This window comes from Balaenoptera borealis (genome assembly GCF_965194805.1).
Source record: "Balaenoptera borealis genome assembly, chromosome: 15".
Lineage (NCBI taxonomy): Eukaryota > Metazoa > Chordata > Mammalia > Artiodactyla > Balaenopteridae > Balaenoptera > Balaenoptera borealis.
This window is the reverse complement of record NC_138871.1, coordinates 57,280,341-57,307,461: the sequence shown is the minus strand read 5'-3', so window position 1 is coordinate 57,307,461 and position 27,121 is coordinate 57,280,341. Positions and strand designations below refer to the sequence as shown.

The following is a 27,121-nucleotide window of genomic DNA, read 5'->3' as shown; positions in this document are numbered from 1 at the left end:
GCTTTTGATTTCATTGATTTTTCTCCATTGTTTTTCTGTTTTCTATTTCACTAATTTCTTCTCTAATCTTTATAATTTACACTTTTCTGCTTAGTTTAGGTTTAATTTGCTGTTTTTTCTAGTTGCTTAAGGTGGTATCTAAAGCCATTGGTTTGAGACCTTTCTTCTATACTGTAAGTGTTTAGTGGTATAAATTTCCCTATAAATATATTTTGGCTGAATTTCACAAATTTTGATATGTTTTGTTTTCATTTAGTTCCAAATATGTCCTAAATGCCCTTTTGATTTTTGATTTCTTCTTGGACCTGTAGGTTATTTGGAAGTATGCAAATTTGTTCCCAAATAATTGGCTATTTCCCAGATATCTTTCTGTTACTAATATCTAGCTTAATTCCACTGTGATCAAATTACACACTCTTCTGATTTGGATACTTTTTAATTTCTTAAGGCTTATTTTATAGCTAGAATATGGTCTATTTTGGAAAATTTTCTGTGTGCTCTTGAAAAGAATATATACTCTGACATTGTTAAGTGGAATGTCAATTAAGTCTAATCAGTTGATAGCATTGCTCAAGTCTTCTATATCCTTACTGATTTTTCTATCTTACTTGTTCCGTCAATTATTGAGAGAAGGGTTTTGAAATCTCCATCTATAATTATAGGTTTGTTTCTTTCTCTTCTACAATTCTAAATATCCCACTGCCAAGGCCACACACGATACCAATTAATTCAGAATCTCTGGGAGCGTGACCCAGGCATCAGTATTTTTTTTAACTCCCCGAGTGATTCCAATGTGTAGTCAAGTTTGAGAACCACTGCCTTATGCAGTCCACATTGTGGATTCAACAGATTCTCAAATGCATTATCTTATTTAATCTTCATACCTGCCTTTGAGGTAGACGTTATTCGTTCCTATTTTACAGAAAATGAAATTGAGTCATAGACAGTTGTCCAACATCACACAGTTGATCAGAGAGCCTAGCTGGGATTTAAACCCAGGTTACCTAACTCAAAGTTTTTTACTTTGAGGTACTTATATTTTGTTCTGTGAGATGGGTTTATTGACTCGAATTCTGTCTGTATTTCCATCCTGTTCCCCTAACACACTCTTTTGGGTTGTGGGCAGGAGTCGTGTCTAACCCTAAACTTATAATTTTCACTGGACCTACCACAGTGTCTGTACCCTGGAGATGATTTTAAGGCTTTTTGTTTTCTCTTGAAAGATCTAAGTATCTGGGTTCATCTGACCACATAGTAGTCATCAATCTGCCTTTTTCATGGTCCATCCACAATCTAAGGTTTAAATCAAGCTGTAATTAACATTGGCACTTAACACAGGCTCTTCTCCAAAAACCTTCTCAGGCTGCAGACTGTCAGCCTGCTTCACTCCATTAATACACGACATTGGCAGCCTGGGACCAGAATTTGTCCTGAGCTACCCATGCAAGTTTGGGGCAAGATTATAAGGGAAGAGCAGCTTGGGGTGGATGCATCTCTGGTGGGTAAAGGGTGTTTTGTTTGAGTGCTTCCAAGTGCTGGTACTTGGTGCTATGATTAATTAAGTTGGCCAAGGGTTAATATTTAAAAATCAGGAATGATTTGAACCATTCCTCCAGGTGAGTTGCTCAGCTGCCTTCAGGGAAGGCACCCAAAATGGACCATTAATGTTAGAGAAAGGCTAATATAGGACGCCTCTTTGGCTCTCTCTTGTTGTTCACAGGTATCATCAGACTCAATATAGACTAATGAATGGATGTGAGTTTGTTCCTTTTTGTAAATATTCAACTATGCAAATCCTTTCCCCCACTGCCTCTTGGACCTATTTCCTGTAACTGTTATCTTTAGATTCTCCCACCTGACTCCTACTATTGTCAATAAGTCACATTCTGAGCTCAAGATTTGATAGTTGCTGATGTGGCTTCCTTTAGATTTTGAATATTTTTTCACTTACTGCCCAAGGTTAAAACAACCACAAGTTAAGGAGCTTGACTATTCTTCTTTTCTTAAAAGAATTATTTATCACTAAAATAAGTCTACAACAACACTAAAGGTATTTAAAAAGAAAAACATCACTCATTTTTTCCACCATGTAACACAACCACTTTCCCTTCTCCCAAATTTCCTTTCAGTCTTCAGTCAGATATAGAAATTACATTATTATAATATAATTACATAATTTTAATGTTCATATAATTTTTGTGTTCCACTTTTTTAGCATCACTTAGTAAACACCTATCACTTTCCTTGTATAGTCTTCCTAATCATCATTTTTTGTGGCTACATGGTTTTCCACAGATATATCATAATTTGTTTAACTGTTCCTCTGCTATGTTTCCAATTTTCACTATTACAAGTGATTCTCCCATAAATATCTATATACATATAAAGATTTCCTCCCCCCTTCTTCTTTTGAATTATTTCCTTTGTAGAAGTTTCCAGGAGTGCTATTACCATATTGAAGGATTTGAATGATCTTCAGGGATTATGAGCTCTTAAAAAGGCAGTACCACAGAGTTCATAGCCCATGTCATCTCTTGATTTGTTGAATTAATTATGATATGGAAGAGCCAAGTTACTTCCTAAAGCACCATTCATTGTCCAATCTTATCCCACAGAGCAGCTTGAGCAATACAAATAAAGGCATCTCCATTACCTTATTCTTTATTCCACTGAAACCCACTAAAAAAAAAAATAAAAAATTCCTCACACATTTTAAGTGATGAGATGAGCTTTTGGAATAAGTTTTAAGAAACTCCAGAACAAAATCATGGGCAAATCAATGATGCACCTCCTGAGATAAATCCTGTCTTAGCAATGAAATGAGGACACACTATGTGCATGGCAGGGGAACGGTAGGAAGAAGTTGCAGGTCAGTTATGACTGGAACGTCGGTGTCACAGTTGTCCCCTGCAAACTGGTTTCTGGGAGCTGGGTCAAGGCAACCTGAGTTGAAAGCCAAACACAGACAGCAGCTGTTGAGGATGTAAAGTCTCTGGCTGGGGTGGATAGGGAGCTGGGTGTGGTCACCCATAGGCCAATTTCCACCCCACCCTACAAGCCCAGTGACGGGCGGGGTGGGGGTGGGGTGTTGAGAAGAGGGAACTTCCTGTGTTGCATTCCGGTGCTCCTTTCTGGGCTTAGTGGGAATCTGCGAGAATGCTGGAGACTGGTTGCCAGGCCTGACTGCCCTACACACACTCCCTCAACCATGTTCCCCTGCAAAACACCGAGGCTTCTGAGAATGCCACGTCCTTGGAGCCAGGATGCACGACTGACCTGGACGGCTGCACTGTCCTGGCCATAGCCCTGGATATAAAGTACAAGTAAATCCCACTACCGTCCTCGAGGGACTGAGGGAAACTGCAGGGAGCACTTGGATCTTTCCTGCCCTGCACAAGTAAGCGCTAAGCCACCAGATCGACACCAGCCCCTTCCGCGATTTCCCAGAACGTTTGACAAGAGCCCGCAGGCTGCATCATTGAGCAAGGAATCTTCATTATTCATTTCAACATCACTCTTCTTGGAAACCCTGACTGCTCCACTCTCCAGAAATAATCCATCAAACTTTTCCCTTTGTTGAAGTCACACTGCAAAAACTCCCATAATCAAATTCCCCACGTTCAGATCCCTGCTGACGTTATGTAATAACAGAGTCCAGAGAGAAAAGAGTGGGTCAGACTATTTTTTTTTTCTTTCTCTCTCTGTCTTTTAACTTTGTATCATGAAACGTTTCAAACACACACAAAGTGAGGCAGAATGGAATAGTGAACCCCCATGTTCCTACCACCCAGTTTGAACAATCTCTACAGGTGCCAATCTTGTTGCAACTAGCACCCTACTTCCATCTCCTTCCCCCACAAATATGCACATTTTTTTAACTGGAATTTTTAAAAGCAAACTCCAGACACAATGTCATTTTACTCATAAATACTTCAGCATGCATCTCTATCTAAAAAGGACTTTCTTTTTTTGACATAACCTCTATAGGCACTAGTATTTAGCAACTACTGGTATTTGTATGGCATTGATATTTAGTGCAAGGTATGACAAAAAGCCCCTTTACACAATTTAGTTAATGAAATCTCAGCTTAGTAGAGAAGCACCTTGGAAATTCACAACCTCCCTGGGAGAAAGAAATGCTCTGGCCTTGAGAACATTGCTATTTGCATTTTACTCATGAAGAAAACTGCTCAGCCAACTCATGGTAAGCTGTGGAGAGGCTGCAGTCCAAGAGACGGCAGAGCTTGGAACAAGAGGCGTGTCAGAGCCTGACTTGCTCCATCCCCGCTGGATATTCAGAGTATTAAAAGGACAAAGCTTCCTCATCTGAAAACTTCCTTTAAAAAAAAGACAAAAACAAAAAACCTTCCTCACACCCATAAATTACATTTTTGAGATAGAAACACGCAGGCTCCTTAAAAAAGTAGTGCCTTAAAAAAGCAAACAAACAAACAAAAAAACCCCACCATTCATAAAAAGGGTTTTAAAAAATCCAATTTATGTTTCTACTTATCAAGTGTGTGTGCGTAGGGAGCACCAGAGGATTGTTGCTTCAAGCCTAAGCAATCTCAGTGTAAGTATTTCTGTTTGCTGTGTGTTCTTCCTTTGCAATCTGTTCACCTAATCTATGTAGCTGCACTCAGGAGATACAGGCAGAGGAGCAGCACTGGGTTGACTCACCCTAGGAAAGGCTCGACTGCACAAGCATAGCCTTGGGGTGTGTCTCTGCCTCAAGGACAGGCTGATAAACCCACTCTCAGTCACACAGGCTTTGGGCCTTCTAACTCCAGCCTCCTAGACTCAAAACCCCAGGTGAGCTGCGAGAGACTGTCGCAGAGAGACAGTCGCAGCGTACTGCTGATTTTCCCTGATGATTGCCCTTACTTTATGCAAGATTGCTCAGTTTGGATGGATGCCCTCCCTCCTCAGGTCCAGTCCACCGTGGCTGGAGATTGGGGTGTGTTACACAAAGGAGCTGCCACCCACCATTGTGGGTGAGGACTCTGCATGAGGAGGGAGACAGGTATTGTAAACCCGTCAGCACTGTACATAGTGCCCACTGAAAACTGAGCTACTTTCATAGGCTTCAATAGATGTCCCTCCACCTGGCCCACTCTTCCAATGTCTGTGTGACTTGCCCCTTTGCCACCTTCACTTCTTTCAAGTCTCTGCACAAGTACCCCATTATCAGGGGTCCTTCCTCCCACACCCCACATCAACTGCTGCTCTCCAGCCCTTTCTTCTGCCTTGTCTGTCTCTAGACCACTTATCACAACCTGATACATGGTTATCATTTGTTGTCTGTTTTGGTCGTTGTAATATCCCTTGAACCTAGATCAGTGCCTAGAACGTCCAGCAAGGGTTCACCACATTTGTACAGAATGAATGACCTCCTTAAGAGCAAGACTGAGACAGCAGAAGCAAGAAGAACTACAATCCTACAGCCTGTGGAACAAAAACCACATTCACAGAAAGATAGATAAGATGAAAAGGCAGAGGGCTATGTACCAGATGAAGGAACAAGATTAAACCCCAGAAAAACAACTAAATGAAATGGAGATAGGCAATCTTCCAGAAAAATAATTCAGAATAATGATAGTGAAGATGATCCAGGACCTCGGAATAAGAATGGAGGCAAAGATCAAGAAGATGCAAGAAATGTTTAACAGAGATCTAGAAGAATTAAAGAACAAACAAACAGAGATGAACAATACAATAACTGAAATGAAAAATACACCAGAACGAATCAATAGCAGAATAACTGAGGAACGGATAAGTGACCTGGAAGACAGAATGGTGGAATTCACTGCTGTGGAACAGAATAAAGAAAAAAGAATGAAAAGAAATGAAGACAGCCTAAGAGACCTCCGGGACAACATTAAACGCAACAACATTTGCATTATAGGGGTCCCAGAAGGAGAAGAGAGAAAGGACCCGAGAAAATATTTGAGGAGATTATACTCGAAAACTTCCCTAACATGGAAAAGGAAATAGCCACCCAAGTCCAGGAAACGCAGAGTCCCATACAGGATAAACCCAAGGAGAAACACGCCGAGACACATAGTAATCAAACTGGAAAAATTAAAGACAAAGAAAAATTATTGAAAGCAGCAAGGGAAAAACGACAAATAACATACAAGGGAACTCCCCTAAGGTTAAGAGCTGACTTCTCAGCAGAAACTCTACAAGCCAGAAGGGAGTGGCATGATATACTTAAAGTGATGAAAGGGAAGAACCTACAACCAAGATTACTCTACCTGGCAAGGATCTCATTCAGATTCGATGGAGAAATCAAAAGCTTTACAGACAAGCAAAAGCTAAGAGAATTCAGCACCACCAAACCAGCTCTACAACAAATGCTAAAGGAACTTCTCTAAGTGGGAAACACAAGGAAGAAAAGGATCTACAAAAACAAACCCAAAACAATTAAGAAAATGGTCATAGGAATATACATATCGAGAATTACCTTAAACGTGAATGGATTAAATGCTCCAACCAAAAGACACAGGCCTGCTGAATGGATACAAAAACAAGACCCATATATATGCTGTCTACAAGAGACCCACTTCAGACCTAGGGACACATACAGACTGAAAGTGAGGGGATGGAAAAAGATATTCCATGCAAATGGAAATCAAAAGAAAGCTGGAGTAGCAATACTCATATCAGATAAAATAGACTTTAAAATAAAGAATGTTACAAGAGACAAGGAAGGACACTATGTAATGATCAAGGGATCAATCCAATAAGAAGATATAATAATTATAAATATATATGCACCCAACATAGGAACACCTCAATACATAAGGCAACTGCTAAGAGCTCTAAAAGAGGAAATCCACAGTGACACAATAATAGTGGGGGACTTTAACACCTCACTTACACCAATGGACAGATCATACAAACAGAAAATTAATAAGGAAACACAAGCTTTAAATGACACAATAGACCAGATAGATTTAATTGATATTTATAGGACATTCCATCCAAAAACAGCAGATTACACTTTCTTCTCAAGTGTGCATGGAACATTCTCCAGGATAGATCACATCTTGAGTCACAAATCAAGCCTCAGTAAATTTAAGAAAATTGAAATCATACCAAGCATCCTTTCTGACCACAACGCTATGAGATTAGAAATCAATTACAGGGAAAAAAAACTGTAAAAAACACAAACACATGGAGGCTAAACAATACGTTACTAAATAACCAAGAGATCACTAAAGAAATCAAAGAGGAAATCAAAGAAGAAATCAAAAAATACCTAGAGACAAATGACAATGAAAACACAATGATCCAAAACCTATGGGATGCAGCAAAAGCAGTTCTAAGAGGGAAGTTTATAGCTATACAAGCCTACCTCAAGAAACAAGAAAAATCTCAAATAAACAATCTAACCTTACACCTAAAGGAACTAGAGAAAGAAGAACAAGCAAAACCCAAAGTTAGCAGAAGGAAAGAAATCATAAAGATCAGAGCAGAAATAAATGAAATAGAAACAAAGAAGACAATAGCAAAGATCAATAAAACTAAAAGCTGGTTCTTTGAGAAGATTAACAAAATTGATAAACCATTAGCCAGACTCATCAAGAAAAAGAGGGAGAGGACTCAAATCAATAAAATTAGAAATGAAAAAGGAGAAGTTACAACAGACACTGCAGAAATACAAAGCATCCTAAGAGACTACTACAAGCAACTCTATGCCAATAAAGTGGACAACCTGGAAGAAATGGACAAATTCTTAGAAAGGTATAACCTTCCAAGACTGAACCAGGAAGAAATAGAAAATATGAACAGACCAATCACAAGCACTGAAATTGAAACTGTGATTAAAAATCTTCCAACAAACAAAAGTCCAGGACCAGACGGTTTCGCAGGTGAATTCTATCAAACATTTAGAGAAGAGCTAACACCCATCCTTCTCAAACTCTTCCAAAAAATTGCAGAGGAAGGAAAACTCCCAAGCTCATCCTATGAGGCCACCATCACCCTGATACCAAAACCACAGAAAGATACTACAAAAAAAGAAAATTACAGACCAATATCACTGATGAATATAGACGCAAAAATCCTCAACAAAATACTAGCAAACAGAATCCAACAACACATTAAAAGGATCATACACCATGATCAAGTGGGATTTATCCCAGAGATGCAAGGATTCTTCAATATATGCAAATCAATCAATGTGATACACCATATTAACAAAATGAAGAAGAAAAACCATATGATCATCTCAATAGATGCAGAAAAAGCTTTTGACAAAATTCAACACCCATTTCTGATAAAAACTCTCCAGAAAGTGGGCATAGAGGGAACCTACCTCAACATAATAAAGGCCATCTACAACAAACCCACAGCAAACATCATTCTCAATGGTGAAAAACTGAAAGCATTTCCTCTAAGATCAAGAACAAGGCAAGGATGTCCACTCTCACCACTATTATTCAACATAGTTTTGGAAGTCCTAGCCACAGCAATCAGAGAAGAAAAAGAAGTAAAAGGAATACAAATTGGAAAAGAAGAAGTAAAACTGTCACTGTTTGCAGATGACATGATACCATGCATAGAGAATCCTAAAGATGCCACCAGAAAACTACTAGAGCTAATCAATGAATTTGGTAAAGTTGCAGGATACAAAATTAATGCACAGAAATCTCTTGCATTCTTATACACTAATGATGAAAAATCTGAAAGAGAAATTAAGGAGACACTCCCATTTGCCATTGCAACAAAAAGAATAAAATTCCTCGGAATAAACCTACCTAGGGAGACAAAAGACCTGTAATGCAGAAAACTATAAGACACTGATGAAAGAAATTAAAGATGATACCAACAGATGGAGAGATATACCATGTTCTTGGATTGGAAGAATCAATATTGTGAAAATGACTATACTACCCAAAGCAATCTACAGATTCAGTGCAATCCCTATCAAATTACCAATGGCATTTTTTACAGAACTAGAACAAAAAATCTTAAAATTTTTATGGAGACACAAAAGACCCTGAATAGCCAAAGCAGTCCTGAGGGAAAAAAACGGAGCTGGAGGAATCAGACTCCCCGACTTCAGACTATACTACAAAGCTACAGTAATCAAGACAATATGGTACTGGCACTAAAACAGAAATACAGATCAATGGAACAGGATAGAAAGCCCAGAGATAAACCCACGCGTCTATGGTCAACTAATCTATGACAAAGGAGGCAAGGATATACAATGGAGAAAAGACAGTCTCTTCAGTAAGTGGTGCTGGGAAAACTGGACAGCTACATATAAAAGAATGAAATTAGAACACTCCCTAACACCATATACAAAAATAAACTCAAAATGGATTTGAGACCTAAATGTAAGACAGGGCACTATAGAACTCTTAGAGGAAAACATAGGAAGAACACACTTTGACATAAACCACCGCAAGATATTTTTTGATCCACCTCCTAGAGTAATGGAAATAAAAACAAAAATAAACAAATGGTACCTAATGAAACTTAAAAGCTTTTGCACATCAAAGGAAACCATAACAAGACAAAAAGACAACCCTCAGAATGGGAGAAAAGATTTGCAAAGGAATCATCAGACAAAGGATTAATCTCCAAAATATAACAAACAGCTCATGAAGCTCAATATTAAAAAAACAAACAACCCAATCCAAAAATGGGCAGAAGACCTAAATAGACATTTCTCCATAGAAGACATACAGATGGCCAAGAAGCACATGAAAAGCTGCTCAACATCACTAATTATTAGAGAAATGCAAATCAAAACTACAATGAGGTATCATCTCACACCAGTTAGAATGGGCATCATCAGAAAATCTAGAAACAACAAATGCTGGAGAGGGTGTGGAGAAAAGGGAACCCTCTCGCACTGTTGGTTGGAATGTAAATTGATACAGCCACTATGGAGAACAGTATGGAGGTTCCTTAAGGAACTAAAAATAGTATTACCATATGACCCAGCAATCCCACTACTGGGCATATACCCAGAGAAAACCGTAATTCAAAAAGACACATGCACCCGAATGTTCATTGCAGCACTATTTACAATAGCCAGGTCATGGAAGCAACCTAAATGCCCATTGACAGACGAATGGATAAAGAAGATGTGGTACATATATACAATGGAATATTACTCAGCCATAAAAAGGAACGAAATTGGGTCATTTGTTGAGATGTGGATGGGTCTAGAGACTGTCATACAGAGTGAAGTAAGTCAGGAAGAGAAAAACAAGTATCGTATATTAATGCATATATGTGGAACCTAGAAAATGGTACAGATGAACCGGTTTGCAGGGCAGAAATTGAGACACAGATATAGGGAACAAACGTATGGACACCAAGGGGGGAAGCGGCGGGGGGTGGGGGTGGGGGTGTGATGAACTGGGAGATTGGGATTGACCTGTATACACTGATGTGTGTAAAATGGATGACTAATAAGAAAATAAATAAATAAACATTAAAAAAAACTAAAAAAAATTTTAAAGTGGAAAAAAAAAAAAGAGCAAGACCTTGTCCTCTTCTCCTACCACACCCGACTGATAAGAGCAGGCCGACTGAAAACAGATGCTCCTTGCTGAGCAGGGGCTGTGTAAGAAATCCGTGGGGAGATACAGATGAGCTTTCCAGAGCCAACACTCACCGCAAAAACCTAGCTGTTCTATTAGGAATGTCAATTTCTTAAATCTGTATCTACTGTGACTACCTTTGAGCTTGGGACCACCAGCTCATCCTTTGTTCTTACCCTTCAGGGTCTACATGAAGCTTCCCAGTGTCCTGACTAACAAACTTTCAGGCATGTATGCTTTAATAATAATACATCCCTCTCAGAGCTACACCACTGAAAGGTGTTCCTTCAACAACAGAAAAATTTATTGCTTTCTTCCCCCACAGAAAAACCACAAAAATATTTTCTTCTTGACTTCAGCAGTGAGTTCCAAGTTTCATTAGAGAACTGGCCAGATGCTTCCTCCTAGCTTGTATGGGAAGAAGTTAAGATAAAGGGCATTTGAAACTCTACCTCTGCACACCTGCCTCATACCTTATTCCCTCGTGACAGGTCTTCTTCCTGTTTTCCCGGGGTTGGGGATGTAGAGCTGTGTATGACCTGCTTCCTCCGGCAGCTGGGGCTCTGGAGCCCCCCTGCCCCCTTTCCTTCTGGTTTTAATAATAGATGGCTCTTATTGAATTGTGCACCTGCCATAAACCAGACACTGCACTTTACAAATTGTTTCAAATTCTTCTTAACCCCCAAACTGGAAAAGGGCTGTAACCTGAGTGTCTGCTGCCTAGACAGCCCCTCTATCCATAAGAGCAGACTCTATCTTTCTGTCTCTGTCACTAAGAATCACTTTCCTCCAGTATATTTGCAGAAAGAGATGGGTCTCTCATCTCCAAAGCCACTCCAGGCTGCTGCCTATTCCTCTGCTTTCACCTGCCCTTAAACTCCACACTCAGCCAGGGTCTCTGCTCGCTGGAGTGTGGGTCTTGGCCTATGTTCTGGGGCTGCCATCTTCCCTGGACGTGACACCGATGGTGCCTCGGGGATGCGGTAGGCAGAACAATGGCCCCCAAGAATGTCCACATTCTGGAATCTGTGAATATGTTACCTTACATGGCAAAAGGACTTGCAGATGTGATTAAGTTAAGGACCTTGAGTTGGGGAGATTGTCCTGGAATATCTGGGTGAACACGATGTAATCACAAGGGTCCTTATAAGAGAAAGAGAGTAAGAGTCAGAGAGGGAGATGTGACAATGGAAGCAGAGGTCAGAGGGATGTGAGGAAAAGGCCAAGGAATGCAGGCTGTGTTTAGAAGCTGAAAAGGGCAAGAAAACAGATTCTCGCCTGGTGCCTTCAGAAGGAATGCAGCCCTGCAGATGCCTTGATTTTAGGTCTTCTAACCTGCAGCCCAGTAAGATAATAAATTTGTGGCATTTGTGGCCGTTTGTTATACCAGCCATAGGAAACTAATACAAGGGACAATGCAGGGAAGCCACTTTGGCCTTTGTTGTCTTGTCACTTAATTCTACACCTCTAACGTGTGTGTGTAAGCCACTTCATTGAAAATTTGGGGATATGTAGAAGGGGAAAAAATCTGAATATTAAATATAATCGTTCCCAGAGGCCAAGGGAAGAAGGAAAAAAACCTTAGCAGGGTGTCTTCATAGGCATGGCCCATTTCCTATCCTTAATGACCAGCCCCAAGGCCCAACCTCTGTTTCTTCTTTTCCTCTGTGAGCCTACTTTTCTCCATGGCAAAATGCATTCATTCAACAAATGTTTACTAAGTACCAACGATGCCCCAGGCACTGTTCTAGGTGCTGGGATTAAAGCACACAAAAGACAAAGAATACAAGCTATCACTGTGTTTACATTTTAATGCAACCCCCCTACCCAGCCCATGATATCCCCACTCAACAAGATCCACCCCACCCTTACCCCCCACCACAAATAGGATCATCTGTTAGGTAAAGATAATCCACAGCCATGCATTTCTCAAAGTCTGAGTTACTCAGTTAGAAATAATGCCACGTAGTTAGATGATGTCCAGAACAATCCAAGGGAGGCTTCATTTCTCCAGTTCTTGTTCTCTTCAGGGTCCCTCTGCCAGCACGTAGTCAAGATACCCCTCCTCATTCTTCCTGCGGTCTTCTGATTGCCTGTGAGTAACACTCAGATATCTCTCTCTCTCTCTCTCTCTCACGCACACACACACACACACACCCCAAAGACAAACCATTAGTCTCAGTCCAAATCCATATTAAGGAAGGGAGGGGAGAATCTTCCTACACATATTCCAATCTTCCAACATATTCTCCCCAACTAAGTCTAAATGGGGACATGCCTTACTTTTGTTATGCAAAGCAGCTCCAATTCCCCTTTTCTCAGCTCCCCCCTGTAGACTATGCCCAGGGCCTACCCGTGCACTAGAAATGCTGCCCATCACGGTGCCTTTCTAAACAGAAAGACCTCTACTCCTTACATCATCCCCTGTTACCCAGAAACTCGGTAGATGTGCCTTTTTGATACATTGAGCCACATCACATTCCTACCTATGACTTCCTCCACTAACAGATTCCATTAAGATGTGAATCTGCACCCTCTGTCCCCCATCCATAGCAAGCCCTCAAGAGTTGAGACTTTCCTTCTAGTTATAGAAAGGAACCCCCAAGGGAAAATACCTTCTTTTCATAACTGATACACAATCCTCTCTTCCTCCTCCCCTCCTATGGTCTTTTCCTAACGAAGGATGCACAGGCACCATCAAGCAAATACTTTTGATTAAAGCAAATGTTAGCTCTCTGGGCACTGAGGAATTTCAGAAGGAAGAAACGTTATTGGTAAAATCCAATTAAGCTTACTACCATTAGCTATGTAATGCTGGTTGCAGAGTAATTACTGTAATAGAAATAATAATGCATTGATTATGTATTTACTGGGTGCCAGGGACTTTACTGAATGTTTTTTTTGCCTTAGCTCATTTAGTCCTCATCAATGAGTTTAGGGTGATTTTTATCCACATTTTACAGCTGAGGAATTTGAGACTGTGAGGGGTTAAGAAAATTGCTCCAAGATCACATTGGGAGTTGGTGGCCAAGCTGGCGTTCAAGCAGGTTCACCTAACAGTCACTGCTGTGCTGTGCTTTAGTGACTGGAATCCTACCCAGGGTAGTACCTTCTGTCTCCATTTGCATTTTTAAGTGAAAATAATAAAGGAGGAAAGGAAGGAAAGGACAGGTTTCATGAGCAAATTTGAGCACCCTGAGAATTATAGATAGGTGAAAAGAAACCTGAAGCCAGGAACAAGAAATACTTTTTAAATTACAGCTAATTGAGCAATGGTTAAGTTTGGAAATTTGTGGTTTAGAGTCAAGAGTGGTGTAAGGACCGGTGGCAACATTTATTTTGAAAGTGTCAAGAACTGCCACCTCCATTTAGATGCTTTTAATAAATGAGAGTCTAAAATACTCTAAAGAGAATCCCAGCAGAGACTACAAGCCAAGAATCCTTGGCTTACAAAGTAATGGGGGCTGCTTCTTCCCAAGTTACCATGCACAGAAGCAAAACTTGGCAGAATCGGAGACAAAGGATTTTGATCTTGTTCCTACCATTGCAAAACAAACCACTGGGTTACCTCTACTGCCACTCCTTAGTACCAAGACCCTGCTAGGCACTGTTTGGAAGAGAATCCCATTTAGCTCTCTGCCCAGGGAAATCAGCCCCTCTGGAGGCAGCCCCCCAAAGACCTAAGTGCAGAATATCCTCTACCCCTATTCATTTTCTGCAGACTTCTGTTTCTTGAGGAAATCTTCCACATGTAATCGAGCCGCTACTCTGACACCATTTTCATTGAGTAACTCATGGTGATGTCACACCAGCTAGGCACTAGGGGAAGCCCTGCTTTTACGGATTGGCTCTTAATTTAGGAATTTTTATTTTCTGACTTCCCTCCCTTTTTTGCTGGACTCCACTGCATTTGAGCAAGATGCCTGAGTGATGAAGTGTTGCCTGCTTTTGAGAAAAGGAATTCCTGCTCGTTGAGAGGCAAATGGTTGAGTGAAGGCAAGATGTGAGTCCTGTAATAGTACATCTTAATTGGAGAGCTGGCAAGAGAGGAAGGATGTGTAGGCCTGGTGTGGGCTCCGTTGCTCCTAATGGGGTTCGTGGAACTGAGCTGAGAAGATGGGCGGGGGACAGTGGGACTCACAACCACCCCCTGCTGCCACTGTCCTGTGTAGCTGGGGAGCCAACAGCCTCCCCCCTGGCACCTGGGCAACCACATCTAACCCACATCCCACCTTCCTCCCTCGCCTCTCTGCTGCTCTGTGCAGCGAGCCGGCAGAGGCAAGCTTGGCAAACCTCGCCTGTAAAAGCCTAATCCAAACAGCATGTCCGCTGAGCTCAGCGGGGTGACTCATGTGCAGTGATGTGTGAGGCCAACAAGTGGAGATTAGGATCTGGCCCGCCCGCCAGCCTACCCTGCACTTCCTTTGATCAACTCTGATGGTTTTTAATTCTGCAGAAGCAGCTTCCTGCCAGCGGCAAGTACCTCTTGGTAGAGCCATGTCGATGCTGCCCTACTTGTCGAGGCCGGCGTGTGCTGACGGCACAGGGACTGACACTCTGGGCTCAGAGCCCACATGGAGCCAGGAGGGGAGGCTCTTTCGCTGAGGTGCCCATGGTGATATCAGAAGCTTGCTCCTCAGCTAACACCAGGAAGGCCACGCGTGTGAGCAGCCCGGCTTCTGAACCTGATCCTGGCGTGGGTTAGACTCACCAGATAATAAAGAAAAATGGGACTCTCTCTAGGGGACTCTTTTTTTTTTTTTTTGGTAAGCTGGGGCATCTCTAAGGACAGTGTTTGGCACAAAATGAAACACTCTCTGGGCTTTTCAGAAGTGCTTTTTCACATCTGTTTTGCTCTAAATGGAACGCATTCGAAGTATATTACTTTCTTGAACACTTTTTTTCCCCTGCTCGAGTGGAATGTGTTTGCCTCTGGATTCTTCCAAATCCCCTCGATGACCAATGCCGGGCAGAGCCCCTGAAACCAGGTCTCATTCTCTCTCTTTCCCCTCTCGACCTTTATCTTGCTCTCTCCTTTCTCTCGCTTTTCTCAGGAAGTGGAGGAGTGATTCTCAACCTCGGCTGTAAGTTAGGGAGACCCTGGGTAGGGGTGGGGGAGGTTAGGGCTTTAAAAAGTCCCCAATGCCAGGCTCCATCCCAGAATAATTCACTCAGAGTCTCTGAGGGTAGGACTAGACATCAACAGTGTTTAAAGCTCCCCATTGCGCAGGCAAAATTGACACTCATTGGAATTTAGGGTCACATAGCATAAGCTGTTGGCCCTAGGAATGCTTCCTGTTTCTGTCCGTCCTCCCCACCACCGTTCAATCTGAGAGACTTCTGGAGACTGGTGTATACTTTAACCAGGTTAATGTAAGATGATACCTAGATGGGGTAACTAGCCTACCTATTAGGAATAATCTGTTCATCTGATTAAAAGTATTTACCATGGCGCTGAGACTTATCCCACAGAGATGGAACACCAGGAACTGAAATACAGAATAGACGGATCCTGCAGGGAAGAAGTAGGGGGTGGCTCAGCACACACCACAGTGACCAGCCCAAGGGAATTTCTGGGAGACGGGTTTGTAGGTGGTGGTGATGGGCTGTGGGTAGGGCTTCCAGATAAAATAAAGACCACTAGTAAAATTTGAATTTTTTGATAAACAACGAGTAGTGCAATATTGGGGACATACTTAACACTAAAAAATTATTCATTGTTTATTTGAAATTCAAATTTAATTGGGTGTTCTATATTTTTTTTGCTAAATCTGGAAATCCTAGTTGTGGATGGCAGACCAGAGAGGAGAATCTCGGGTATTTGAGGGAGGGGTAGGTCTCACCTGGGTGGCTACTGTCCTCCAGGGGGCGTTGGGGGAAATGTGTAGGAATTTGGGGCTGTCCCAGTGACTGGGGATTGCTATGAGCATCTAGTGGGTGTGAACCAGGATGCTAAAGATACTGCAGTATGTAGAACAGTTCCAATGAAGAATTATCCCATCTAAAATGCCAATATAGTGGCTAGACCAGTCCCACCCTTTACTGAGGACTCACCCGATCGCCTTCACATAGTTTCTCCTAGAAAGCAATGCACTGGCTGCTCAGAGAAGTTCAGAAACTGTCCCCAGGAAAGAGCCAATCAGACAAATTCCCAGGTACTTGCCCCAATGCTTCCTGTAATTCAACCAAACCATACAGCTGGTCCAATGAAATGAACCCCTGAAACTAACTCCAAGCCTTCAAAGCTTACAATAAGTACTGCCTCCTTCGAGAAGCCTTCCTTGACTGTCCCCAGTCTTCACTGATCTGTCTCCTCAGTCCCTAAAACCCTTATTCTCATTTAATACTTGAACATATTCTTCTAATAGTTGCATGTGTCTAGCCTGTGAGTCTCTCCAAGGGGACATCAGGGAAGTGAGATCAAGTTCTAGGTGACCTTGGTCACATTACTGACTTGGTGGTTAGTTTTGCCGTTTGTTACACTTGGCCTGTTCTTTAAAAACTGTGATGTAGCTGAAATTAAATGTACAAATAGGTGAGGCAGTTCAAGTAAAGATGAAAGGGGAGATGAGAGACCACACAGAAGGGGAAGACCAGGAGCTAGAGATAGATAATTTTGTAAATGGGTATTAAATTTAAGTCCAGGCTCCCTGACAGTCAAAGCAAAATGGGAAACACAATTGGTTATGTCAGTCTTATTGTCTGAAGAAAAGGAAGCAATATTAGCTCATGAGGAAACAATCTTTTTCCTCATGATAAATTCTAAATGAAATTTATCACATAGATCCTAAAAGACAGGACACTGAGAAACATAATGGAAAATGTCTTTAACTGAGTTTTCAGAAGGTACCAAAAATGTGGGTGGTTTGTTTGTTTGATTGTTTTTCTATTTCTTATGTTTACTTTGTAAGAAATTTGGGACTCTAGTATTGAACTTTGGCTCAGTGAAGGCATTTTTATAAAGAGTTGAGCTAATATATGCTATTTTTTTTTCTAATGATCTGATTAATAAGGGGGAACTCAGAAGTTTTCAGCAGCCCAGAGCTTTTATGAAGGCTTCATCCGTGGCTCCCCCAGGAACTCTAACAGCCTTAAGAAAAAGGTGGGGATGCTGTAAGAATCTAGGTTTGTGGTGCGAGGTAGAGGAAGCATGGCTGGGAAAACCTACATTCCACTTCCCACCCAACCTTCCTCTCCCCAGGCTAGAAGCAGATGGTTGGAATTACCCACCCTACCCAGAAGGCACTTCCCAGCCACATCCCCAGGAAAGCGATAAAGGAAAACAGTGTGTCACCAAGGGCCCACCCCAGGGGCCTGAGAGTGGCTTGAGGGACTGCCTGACCCCGTATATCATCCTTCAATAAGCGCTACACTTTGGGGTTAGTTTGCCTCTCTTCTAAAGGCAGGGAACAAATAATCAGATGACTCAAAAAAGAGTTTCCTTTTTTGGTTTTATTTGGGGCTTTTTTGTTTTGTTTTGTTTTTAAACCAACTTGCTAAATGCGTGGTGGGCTAAAATAAACAAACGGAAAATAAGCCACAGATTAACCGCCCCCCCACCCCAGTCTGGGCAACGTCAGTAAGAGGAAACTGTGGCCTGGGGCTTTGAGGGGTTGCTGATGAGCACACGTATCCCCTCTCCCTAGCCACCCAGCCCCATCTCGGATGCCAGCCCTGTGCTTGGCGGCTAGCAGTGACAAAACCAAGATGAATCACCATATGTCAGGATCCATAAATTCTCAAAAGTCTAAGCAGCCGGTCTGGGATGAGAGATCAAGGCCAAAAGTAAATATCTTTGACACATGCTTTTGTTTTCAGATGGCGGCAGCTTGGATTTCCTTCCTGTTGCTGAGAAAAGGCTGGCTGGAGTAGGCGGAGCCGATCCAGGTGCACGTGGAGAGGCTGCTAGAGCCGGAGGGACCGCTCTTCTCACTCCCAGGGCGCCTCTCCACCGCTCCCTCTCCCCTTCTCACTGAGGCTGGAGGGAGCGGGCAGCCAGGGAGAAGTCTCTCCCTTCTTCTCTTAGGGAAATTCAATCTGGTTGTGCTGGCCTTGCTTGCCTAGGGGGCTTGCTTCTAGGTCAGTGGATACTGGCCTTAGTGCTGGAATGTGTACACTGAACTCATTTCTAATCCTCTGGCAGGCCAGTGTTGACTCAGGCTCTCCCTTTCACATGGGATTAGAGGAAGGGAGGGAGCTTAGGATCATTTTTGGCTACTCAGCATCTGAACTCCCTTCTCATGTTTGGGACATTTATCACTTCATGAATCTCAGTGCCCTAAGAAAGAGCTTTCTAGTCTTCTAGAAGTCTCTCCAAGAGACTAGTCTCCTTTGCAGCTAGGACATGGACACCAAGACTTGGCCAATCAGGTGCACTTGCTCCAGGTAATATCAGAAGTCACTGGCACGAACAAACAGGGACATTGGAGAATCCTTTCTGGGGGAGGCTGCAGGGCGACAAAAATATCCAGGTTCCCAGTGCCCATGGTGGTATCTAGTGTCCAGGGCTGAAGATGGCGGCGGTGCAAGCGGAGGTGCAGCCCTAGGCAGTGGCTGCAGGGATACCCTCATCTCACCTTTTCTAGGCTGTGACTGTACCTGTGGCCTTGGATAGGATCTTAAGTTCCCAGTTCTTGTGTGTTCTGAGCCTGTTTTCCAAGCTTCTCAGTGATTATGAGTTACTCCATAGCTTTTCAACAAATTCCTTTTCTGCTTAAATCAGTCAGTTTCTGTTGCTTGCAACTGAGAACCCTGACTCTGTCCAGCTACAACTGGTTTCAGTCAATCATCTGCAGATGCTCTTTTTTTTTTTTCTTCACTGCCTGCATTCTTCAGGCCTCTGTCCTCCTGGCAATTCCACAAGTAATCCAGAAAAGGAGGAATGAGCATGCAGAGAATTTGACCACAGCTGGGAAGTGAGCCAAGAGAACTCTGAAGTACTTGAATATTAGATCCTTTACTTTGTTAGGTGGGGTAGATGCGGGATTAATGAGACAGAAGGCTGTGGGATGTTCATCTTATTTTTTTTCATCTCTAACTTGGTTATACAGTGATTCCCTGTGGCACTTACAGATCTCATGAGGGCATGGATCAAGTCGCCTTGTTTTCCCTAGTATGCAGGTCATACAGGATACTCAGTAAATAGTAGTAAAAAGTGACAATGGAAGTTTGAGAAAGAGAATTCAGGAAAAAGAAGCTACATATATCCTTCATGTCTCTTTAAAAAAAGAACTGTCTCAACTATGTGGGAGCTGAAGATTCAGGCTGGTGAGTAGAGCCAACACTGCAGACATTTGGTGGTGCTGACTGAAGAGCAAGAACCTGTAGCTTTAGCCATCAGACTGTCAAAGATGGAGACAACACACTCCTAGGCAGGCGGAGCCTAACTTGGATCTAGCCCAGGCAGAATGCTGGTCCATTCCTTCTTGGAAGGGGACCCCAAGAGTTCCTGCACGTTCAACTGAGATGGCTCTCCAAAAAAGCATTTTGAATCAATTTCAAATGTGTTGACAGTACTTGGTTGAAACCCCAGAAGGAGGTTGAGGGTGGGTGGAGCTAGAAAACCTAGGGCAGGTTTCCCCATCAGCTACCTTAACCATAAAAGAACCTCAGTGCATCTATGGTAGCCTAGTTTTGAGTAACACTCATATTCGGATTTGAGTCCACAAGGATGCATTTGTTACAAACTGACTCTCGTTCTAATTCTTGTTTGTGGGATTAACCAAGGAAACATTTACCTTAAGCAGGTCTCTTAACTAACTTGTCTAAGTTTTCACTTCCCAATTTTAAATTCTCTAGTTATAGAGCATTTGGGCTATCTTGCTCACTGATTTCCTAGCTAAATTTTGATGTTTCTGTTAATTTTCTTAAGGACAAGAATCATGTGTTCTTTTTCAAATGCCCTTCCATCCAAGTTCAAAGCTGGATACCGCAGGCACAGACAGCCCACAGTGTGGCCACGTTCCAGAAGAGCCTAGGCCAGACTCCTCTAAGAACTTTCTCGAGCCAGGACCTAGGGCTAGCAGTGGGAAAGTTAGAAGGGGGAGAACGTTGTAACTGGGATCTGTAATCAGTTACAGAACCTTCTAAACTGCTGGTAGTGCTCAGGGTTGCTGCCAGAGCTGTATTTCCAAGGCATCTACTTCTAGCCTATGATTATCTTTAAATTCACATCGAACAGTAGAAAATGGTTAAAGCTCACACTTCCAATACTATCTGGGGCTAGTGCAGGAGAGAACTGTGAAACATCATACACATGCATATATATTTTAAACCTGTGCTGTTTTTAACAACTTGGTTTTAACATGTGGAATCTGTAAGGACTGTTTTTGCTCCACGAAGGTGCTGTGCCTCTTTCCGCCCTGGGCTTAGAATGATAAGCAGATTTGAAGGTCATGAGTGAAGCCGACAGGATGGTCCTCTTATTTCCTCTGCTTCCTCTCCGGGGAGAGGTGGGAGGACTCCGGAGAAAAAAAGAGGTGGGAAGGAAAACAAGTCAATCCCAGCATGGGGAGCAGAGAGGAGAGAGAATGGTGACAGACAGTGGGAGCTGCCAGCAAACATCTGATGCCCTGCATTGCCCGGGAGGAGAGGAGACAAGTCTTCCCAAATCCAGGCGCCCCAACATGATTGCAAAAGCCACACCCGTCGGCCCACAGACAGCCAACACTGCTGCAGAACCAGTGAGACACCTTGGGAAGCTGCCCGAGTTTCTGGACACATCCCTGTAAAAGCTGCCTTTAGCCCTGGTGGATGCCGGAACCCCCCCAGCACGGGGTGACCCAGAGCTGCCTTTTGTTCAAGGCAAAGTTAATTTCAGAAACGTTCTCGATGTTGTTCTCGGGCTAATAGCCAATTCTTTCTCCCACCGGCGGCCGCAGGGCTGACTGAGCACGCGCGCAGATGCGCTCTGCGAGCTTTGATGTCTACAGAGGTAGGCAGGGCAGGTCCTGGTGGAAAACTGTGAAGTCAGCAGAGTTATCGCTGGCACGCCTCCCTTCCCCCTTGCTTCCCCTTTCTCCACCCATTTCCCCCCTCTCAGCTTCCAGCTTCTCATTTCCCAGGGGACCCTGCAATAGAAGAAAAGCTGCCGTACTGAGATATGAGGGGGCCAGCTCAGGGCTCCAGCTATCAAAGTATGCTTCCCCCCCGTCCCCCCCCACCCGCAAGTCTAAAACAAAGGAATGCGTTCCATACACTTCCAAAGACGAAAGTGCACGCAGAAACCTCGTCCTTTGTGCTCTCCCTTAAGCCCCAAGAGTTTGGGGCCTGGAGTTTGAATCTGTCTTCTGGCCTCCTGGGGTTTTAAAAAAGATTCAAAAGTGCCTGAAACCAATACAGCTGCTTGGTTTATGGCTCACATTGAAACCACAAATTATAAAATGATAAATCGCTGCTCAAAGCTCTTCCAGGAAAGGCTATGTTGTCAAGATTAAGTTACAACCTCATGGACCTATGAGTGAGTCGAGCTGCTGACTAACTCACACTTCTTTTCCTGCCGAAGATGTTTCTTCTTCGTGAATTTTCGGTTTCTGAATATTTTAAACAAAGAAAATGACTGAAGGCAGGAAAAACATCGGGGACTTCTTAACCCATGGAGCTTTTTACAGGCTTTATTATGTAACGGCTGCTTTCGTTTTGTGAGACCCAAAGGAAGTTTAAGAAATCTCTTTCTTCTTGAGCACTTAATTGCCAGAGATCAGTGAGAAATGGCTTCACGTGGGCAGCTCCACTCCAAACTCTAGTTGGAACGTGTAGCGTGTGGTAAATCAAAGCTGGTTTTAAGGAATTTGGGTCTTAAAGTATCTGTTCAGTGATTTGGGCAGGATTGCAACACAAATTACTGTATTTTGTACCCGTGAAATGAATTTTTTGGAATTCTCTTACAGGGTCTGGTCTAGTGACAGAGTATGATAAATAATAAGGCCACATGCATGCTTTCCTGTAATGATGCTTCTCTCTGCCAGGGTTTTGGCAGGCAGAAGGAAGCGAGATGAAACGCTTGTTTGAGGCCCCTATCTTGCCTCGCTGCAGGGTCTGGCACACTGACCTCATTTTGATCACCTGGGGCTGCAGGAAGAAACTCAGTCATCCATCCATCATGTTTCTCCAGCACAGCGCCTTGGTTACACAACTCTGATCCAGTTTCCTCAAGGCCACTCAAGTCTTGAGGACCATCAGACCATGAGTCATAATCACTTTAGCATTTACTCCTAAATTCCCTCTTGTTGACTTCACACCTCAGGCCCTTCAGTTTCTCTCTTTCTTGGGGTTCTTGGGTCCTGCGTGGCAGTTCTTGTTTTCTGATGTCATTTCTTGTTATCGCCCACACCAGCCACTGCAGGACATGCCACGGCGACTCTTGTCTCTGCTTTTCTTGAAGTCAGGCCTGCTCTCATTACTGCTGCTTTTTCTGGGATACTTCAAGTTGTGGAGAGAGTCCTTTTCCTGTGATTATAGCTCTTTCTTCCAATTTTGACTAGCCTGGCGTCTCTATGATTATAGCTCATTAGGACTCCTAAGGCTAGGAGGCACTTTTTATTTTTTTATGCTGCCTTGTTTTTATTTTTTTAAATAACATGTATCATAACTTATTTTTGCAGGGAAGAATAAAGATGAAAACAATAATGATCATTAATCCCACAGTCCAGATAACCCTAACAGCATTTTTTTTTTTTTTTTTTTACCCTAACAGCATTTTAAACAATGAAAGTAATATACACACGGGAAGAAAATTAAAGCAATAAAAAGGGTATAAAAGAAAAATAGCGGCCTCCCTGGTGGCGCAGTGGTTAAGCATCTGCCTGCCATTGCAGGGGACAAAGTTTCGAGCCCTGGTCCGGGAAGATCCCACATGCCGCGGAGCAACCAAGCCCATGCGCCACAACTACTGAGCCTGTGCTCTAGAGCCCACGAGCCAGAACTGCTGAGCCCGTGCACACCTAGAGCCCAAAAATAAATTAATTAATTAATTTTTTTAAAAGTAGGGAGTATACCTGTAGCGCACAGGTGGAAAGATCTCTAAGATAGCATTTTAGGTGAAAAAAGCAAAATGTAGAATGATAAGTATAGGAAGATTGTTGTGTGTGTGTGGTTTTTTAATTAATTAATTTATTTTTGGCTGCGTTGGGTCTTCGTTGCTGCATGCGGGCTTTCTCTAGTTGCGGCGAGCAGGGGCTACTCTTCGTTGCGGTGCGCGGTCTTCTCATTGTGGTGGCTTCTCTTGTCGCGGAGCACGGGCTCTAGGTGTGCGCGGGCTTCAGTAGTTCTGGCTCGTGGGCTTAGTTGCTCCGCAGCATGCGGGATCTTCCCCGACCAGGGCCCGAACCTGAGTCCCCTGAATTGGCAGGCGGATTCTTAACCACTGAGCCACCAGGGAAGTCCATATAGTCTTTGTTAAGAGACTGTACCTTCCAGATGAAAGGCATTCAGTTAAAATAATTCCAGGCCCCTTTCTGTCCCTTTAATTCCTCTACTCCCTGGGTCCAAAGTGACTTATCTGACTAAACAAGTTTGGAAGAATAACCTAAGCACGCTAGGTTCAACTCTGGCCTGCCTGAGACTCAGTTTTCTCATGATTTTCACAATGGGGAAAAAATTAGTACCTTCCTTGTGTGGAGATTAGATGAGTTACTATATGTAAAGCTCTAATGCATAGAAAATACTCAGTAAGTGCTAGTTTTCACAATTATTCCTACATATGTTGTACTGGGACTTGCTCTCTCCCTTAACAATATATCTTAGGGATTATTCCACAGCAGTATGTATAGACATACCTCATTTTAAAAGTAGCTAGTATGGTGTTTCATAGTATAACCACACTGCAATTTATTTAGATGTGCCCCCATTTGGGTTGTTTCTAGCATTCAGCCCTTTCTCATCTGAGGATACAGAGTTCTAGAGTCAATCAGCATAAGCTTCACCTGCCATAAGTGTATTTCACTTTATCTATTTAACAAACATATGTATCGTTTAGTACCTGTCACACACATGTCCTAATCACCTTTAAAATGTTAACTCATTAATACTCATAATGATGCTTTTGAAGTAGGAGCTGTTTAATCCCCATATTACAGATTGGGAAACTGAGGCACAGAGAGGTTAAGTAACTTACCTGAGATCACATGCCTGGGAAAAGGAGTGCTGGGATTCGAACCCAGGCAGTCAGGCTCCCAAGTCCATTTTCTTGACCTCCCTGTCCACACTGTGTACCTCCCTTTGATCTAAAATCTGTGGCATCACTTCAATAAGACCCTGAGCCCCATCTTGTCACATTTCACACCCCTACTGTGGATGGGAATTCAGCCTTTTTGGAATATACTTAGGAATATACAGGCAATTTAAAAGAGAACGTGATTGCTGAATCAACCTGACTCCTTAAACTACCAAGAGCCAGCTTTTCTAAGGACTGTCCTGCCAATAGCCAGCCAAAGTGAAGAAAGCCCTTCAAGTGATGATACCAGCATTGTCTTCAGAGGCCCCAGGTCTGGGCTCTCAACTCTGCCTCTCTGTGCCATGCTGGCCCGCTGCGCAAACTCACAATGCAGGTCAGCAGACAGCCTTAAAATAAACAAACATGTTTGTGTTGTGCCCGGTTATGGAACAGTGTGTATCCAATTAGGTAGTGCAAAACTCATGCAAATAATCTTTCCTTTTTCTGATTCTTGCTGTGTATGAGTCTTTGACTGACTTGGCCAACTCAAATTCCTAAAATACTAAGGTTCAGAAAGTCTGGGCAAAGTTTGCTAGTTAAATATGAAACCCTGCCTTCATCACTGCCCCCATTCCTACCCTCAAGCTACTTTAGCTTTTAGACATGTGTACACTAAATGCCTTTTTCTTTAAAGATATGGGTGAGATATTTCTTTTGGAGTCTGTCCAGACAATCTGGCAAATCCACACTTGACGTTAGCCACAGGGAAGAATATTTATTTTAAAAAAACCCAGAGGAACAAAAAATAAAATTAGGGCAGACTATGGACTTACCCTCTTTAGAAATCAGAATATCTTTCCACATGGAAGACCTTATCAAACTGAAGGGTTTGAATTTTTTTTGCTTAGTTAATGGAAAAAATATGTATACATACATAATTTAATATTCCGTAAAGTTCTTATTAATGATTAGAGTTTAAATTTTCATTTCAAAAGTTATTGCTTATTCTAACATACTAAAACCTGTGTTTTTTCCTTTTATAAATAAATTTCTATCTCTGGGTTCTGTCTTTTAGAAAGAAAGTACTTAAGGCCAGTTTTCTACCCCATCCTGAAGCTTAAATTTTGGCTCAAGGAGCTTCCTGTCCTGTTCCAGCTGTGACATGTTGAAAATAAACCTGGCAACTGGAGATAACTTGCTATACTTTTTGAGCCTTTGCTATGGCTCTAGTGCTTTATGTCTTAGGAAATAGGGTGGGATATAGGGAGAGAATGAGGTGGGGGATCTCTGATGGGAACAGGAAATAGGGTCTTCCGGTCTTCCGAGGGCCTTCTTTCTACTCCTTTAGTCTCTGCATCATCCAAAGGGATGAATTGCCTCTATACATACAGGCGCACCTCACTTTACTGTGCTTCACTTTTTTGTGCTTTGCAGATACCGTGCTTTATACAAATTGAAGGTTTATGGCAACCCTGCATCAAGGAAGTCTATCAGCGCCATTTTTCCAACAGCATTTGCTCATTTCGTATCTCTATGTCACATTTGGGTAATTCTAGCAATATTTCACACTTTTACATTATTATTGTACTTGTTATGGTGACATGATCAATGATATTTCATGTTACTACTACTACTCACTGAAGGCTCAGATAATGGTTAGCATTTTTTTTAGCAATAAAGTATATTTAAATTAAAGTATGTACTTTGTTTTTTTAGATGTAATGCTATTGCACACTTAATGGGCTACAGTATAATATAAACATAACTTTTATATGCACTGGGAAACCAAAAAATTCATGTGACTTGCTTTACTGCAATCTTCACTTTATTGCTGTGGTCTGGAACCGAACCCACAATATTTCTGAGGTATGCCTGTATGTCTAATCCAACTCTTCTCACAGGGAGGTAGTTGAGCAAGAAGGCATTGCGTTGGGATGGGACTGTGAGCTTGTCTTACTTAATTACAGTGCATAATGCTGGAGATTGAACACAGGAAACTAGATCCTGGTGGAATTGCTAAGCCAAAGACAGAAATTGATTGAAAAAGAAGTGATCCATTTTTCATTAAAAATATCAAAAAAAATTTAAAAAAAATAAAAATAAAATAAAAATAAAAATATCAACCACACACACACAAAATTAATCACCATACCCTCCCACTCCAGTTTCATCTAATGGAAACTGCTGTAAACCCTGGTCCCTGCTGAAGAAGTAGGTGCAACAGCCATATTTTGTACCATGTAATCCAGCTGTCTGTTCTCACGGCTGATTGGACAAGAGGTGGATACCTGATTCAAGGGCAGTCAATCCATAAATTCACTAGATTTCCATGACCTGTAGCCAGGTATGAAAAGAGATGCTGGGCCTATCAGAGTCTCTCTCTCTCTCTCTCTCTCTCAGA

The 27,121-nt window shown here is 42.4% G+C and overlaps 1 protein-coding gene across 1 annotated transcript in view; it reads left to right on the top strand.

The window, feature by feature from the left end:
- LOC309611770 (uncharacterized protein) overlaps window positions 1–15,449 on the top strand; it is a gene marked incomplete at its 5' end in the record, with an annotated part of 34,873 nt that extends 19,424 nt beyond the window's left edge. Inside the window, one exon of the mRNA XM_082356528.1 lies at window positions 15,025–15,449. Coding sequence (XP_082212654.1) covers window positions 15,025–15,273 — 249 coding nt within the window. The 3' untranslated portion in view covers window positions 15,274–15,449. The remainder of the gene's footprint in view (window positions 1–15,024) is intronic.
- Between the last annotated feature and the right edge of the window lie 11,672 nt (window positions 15,450–27,121).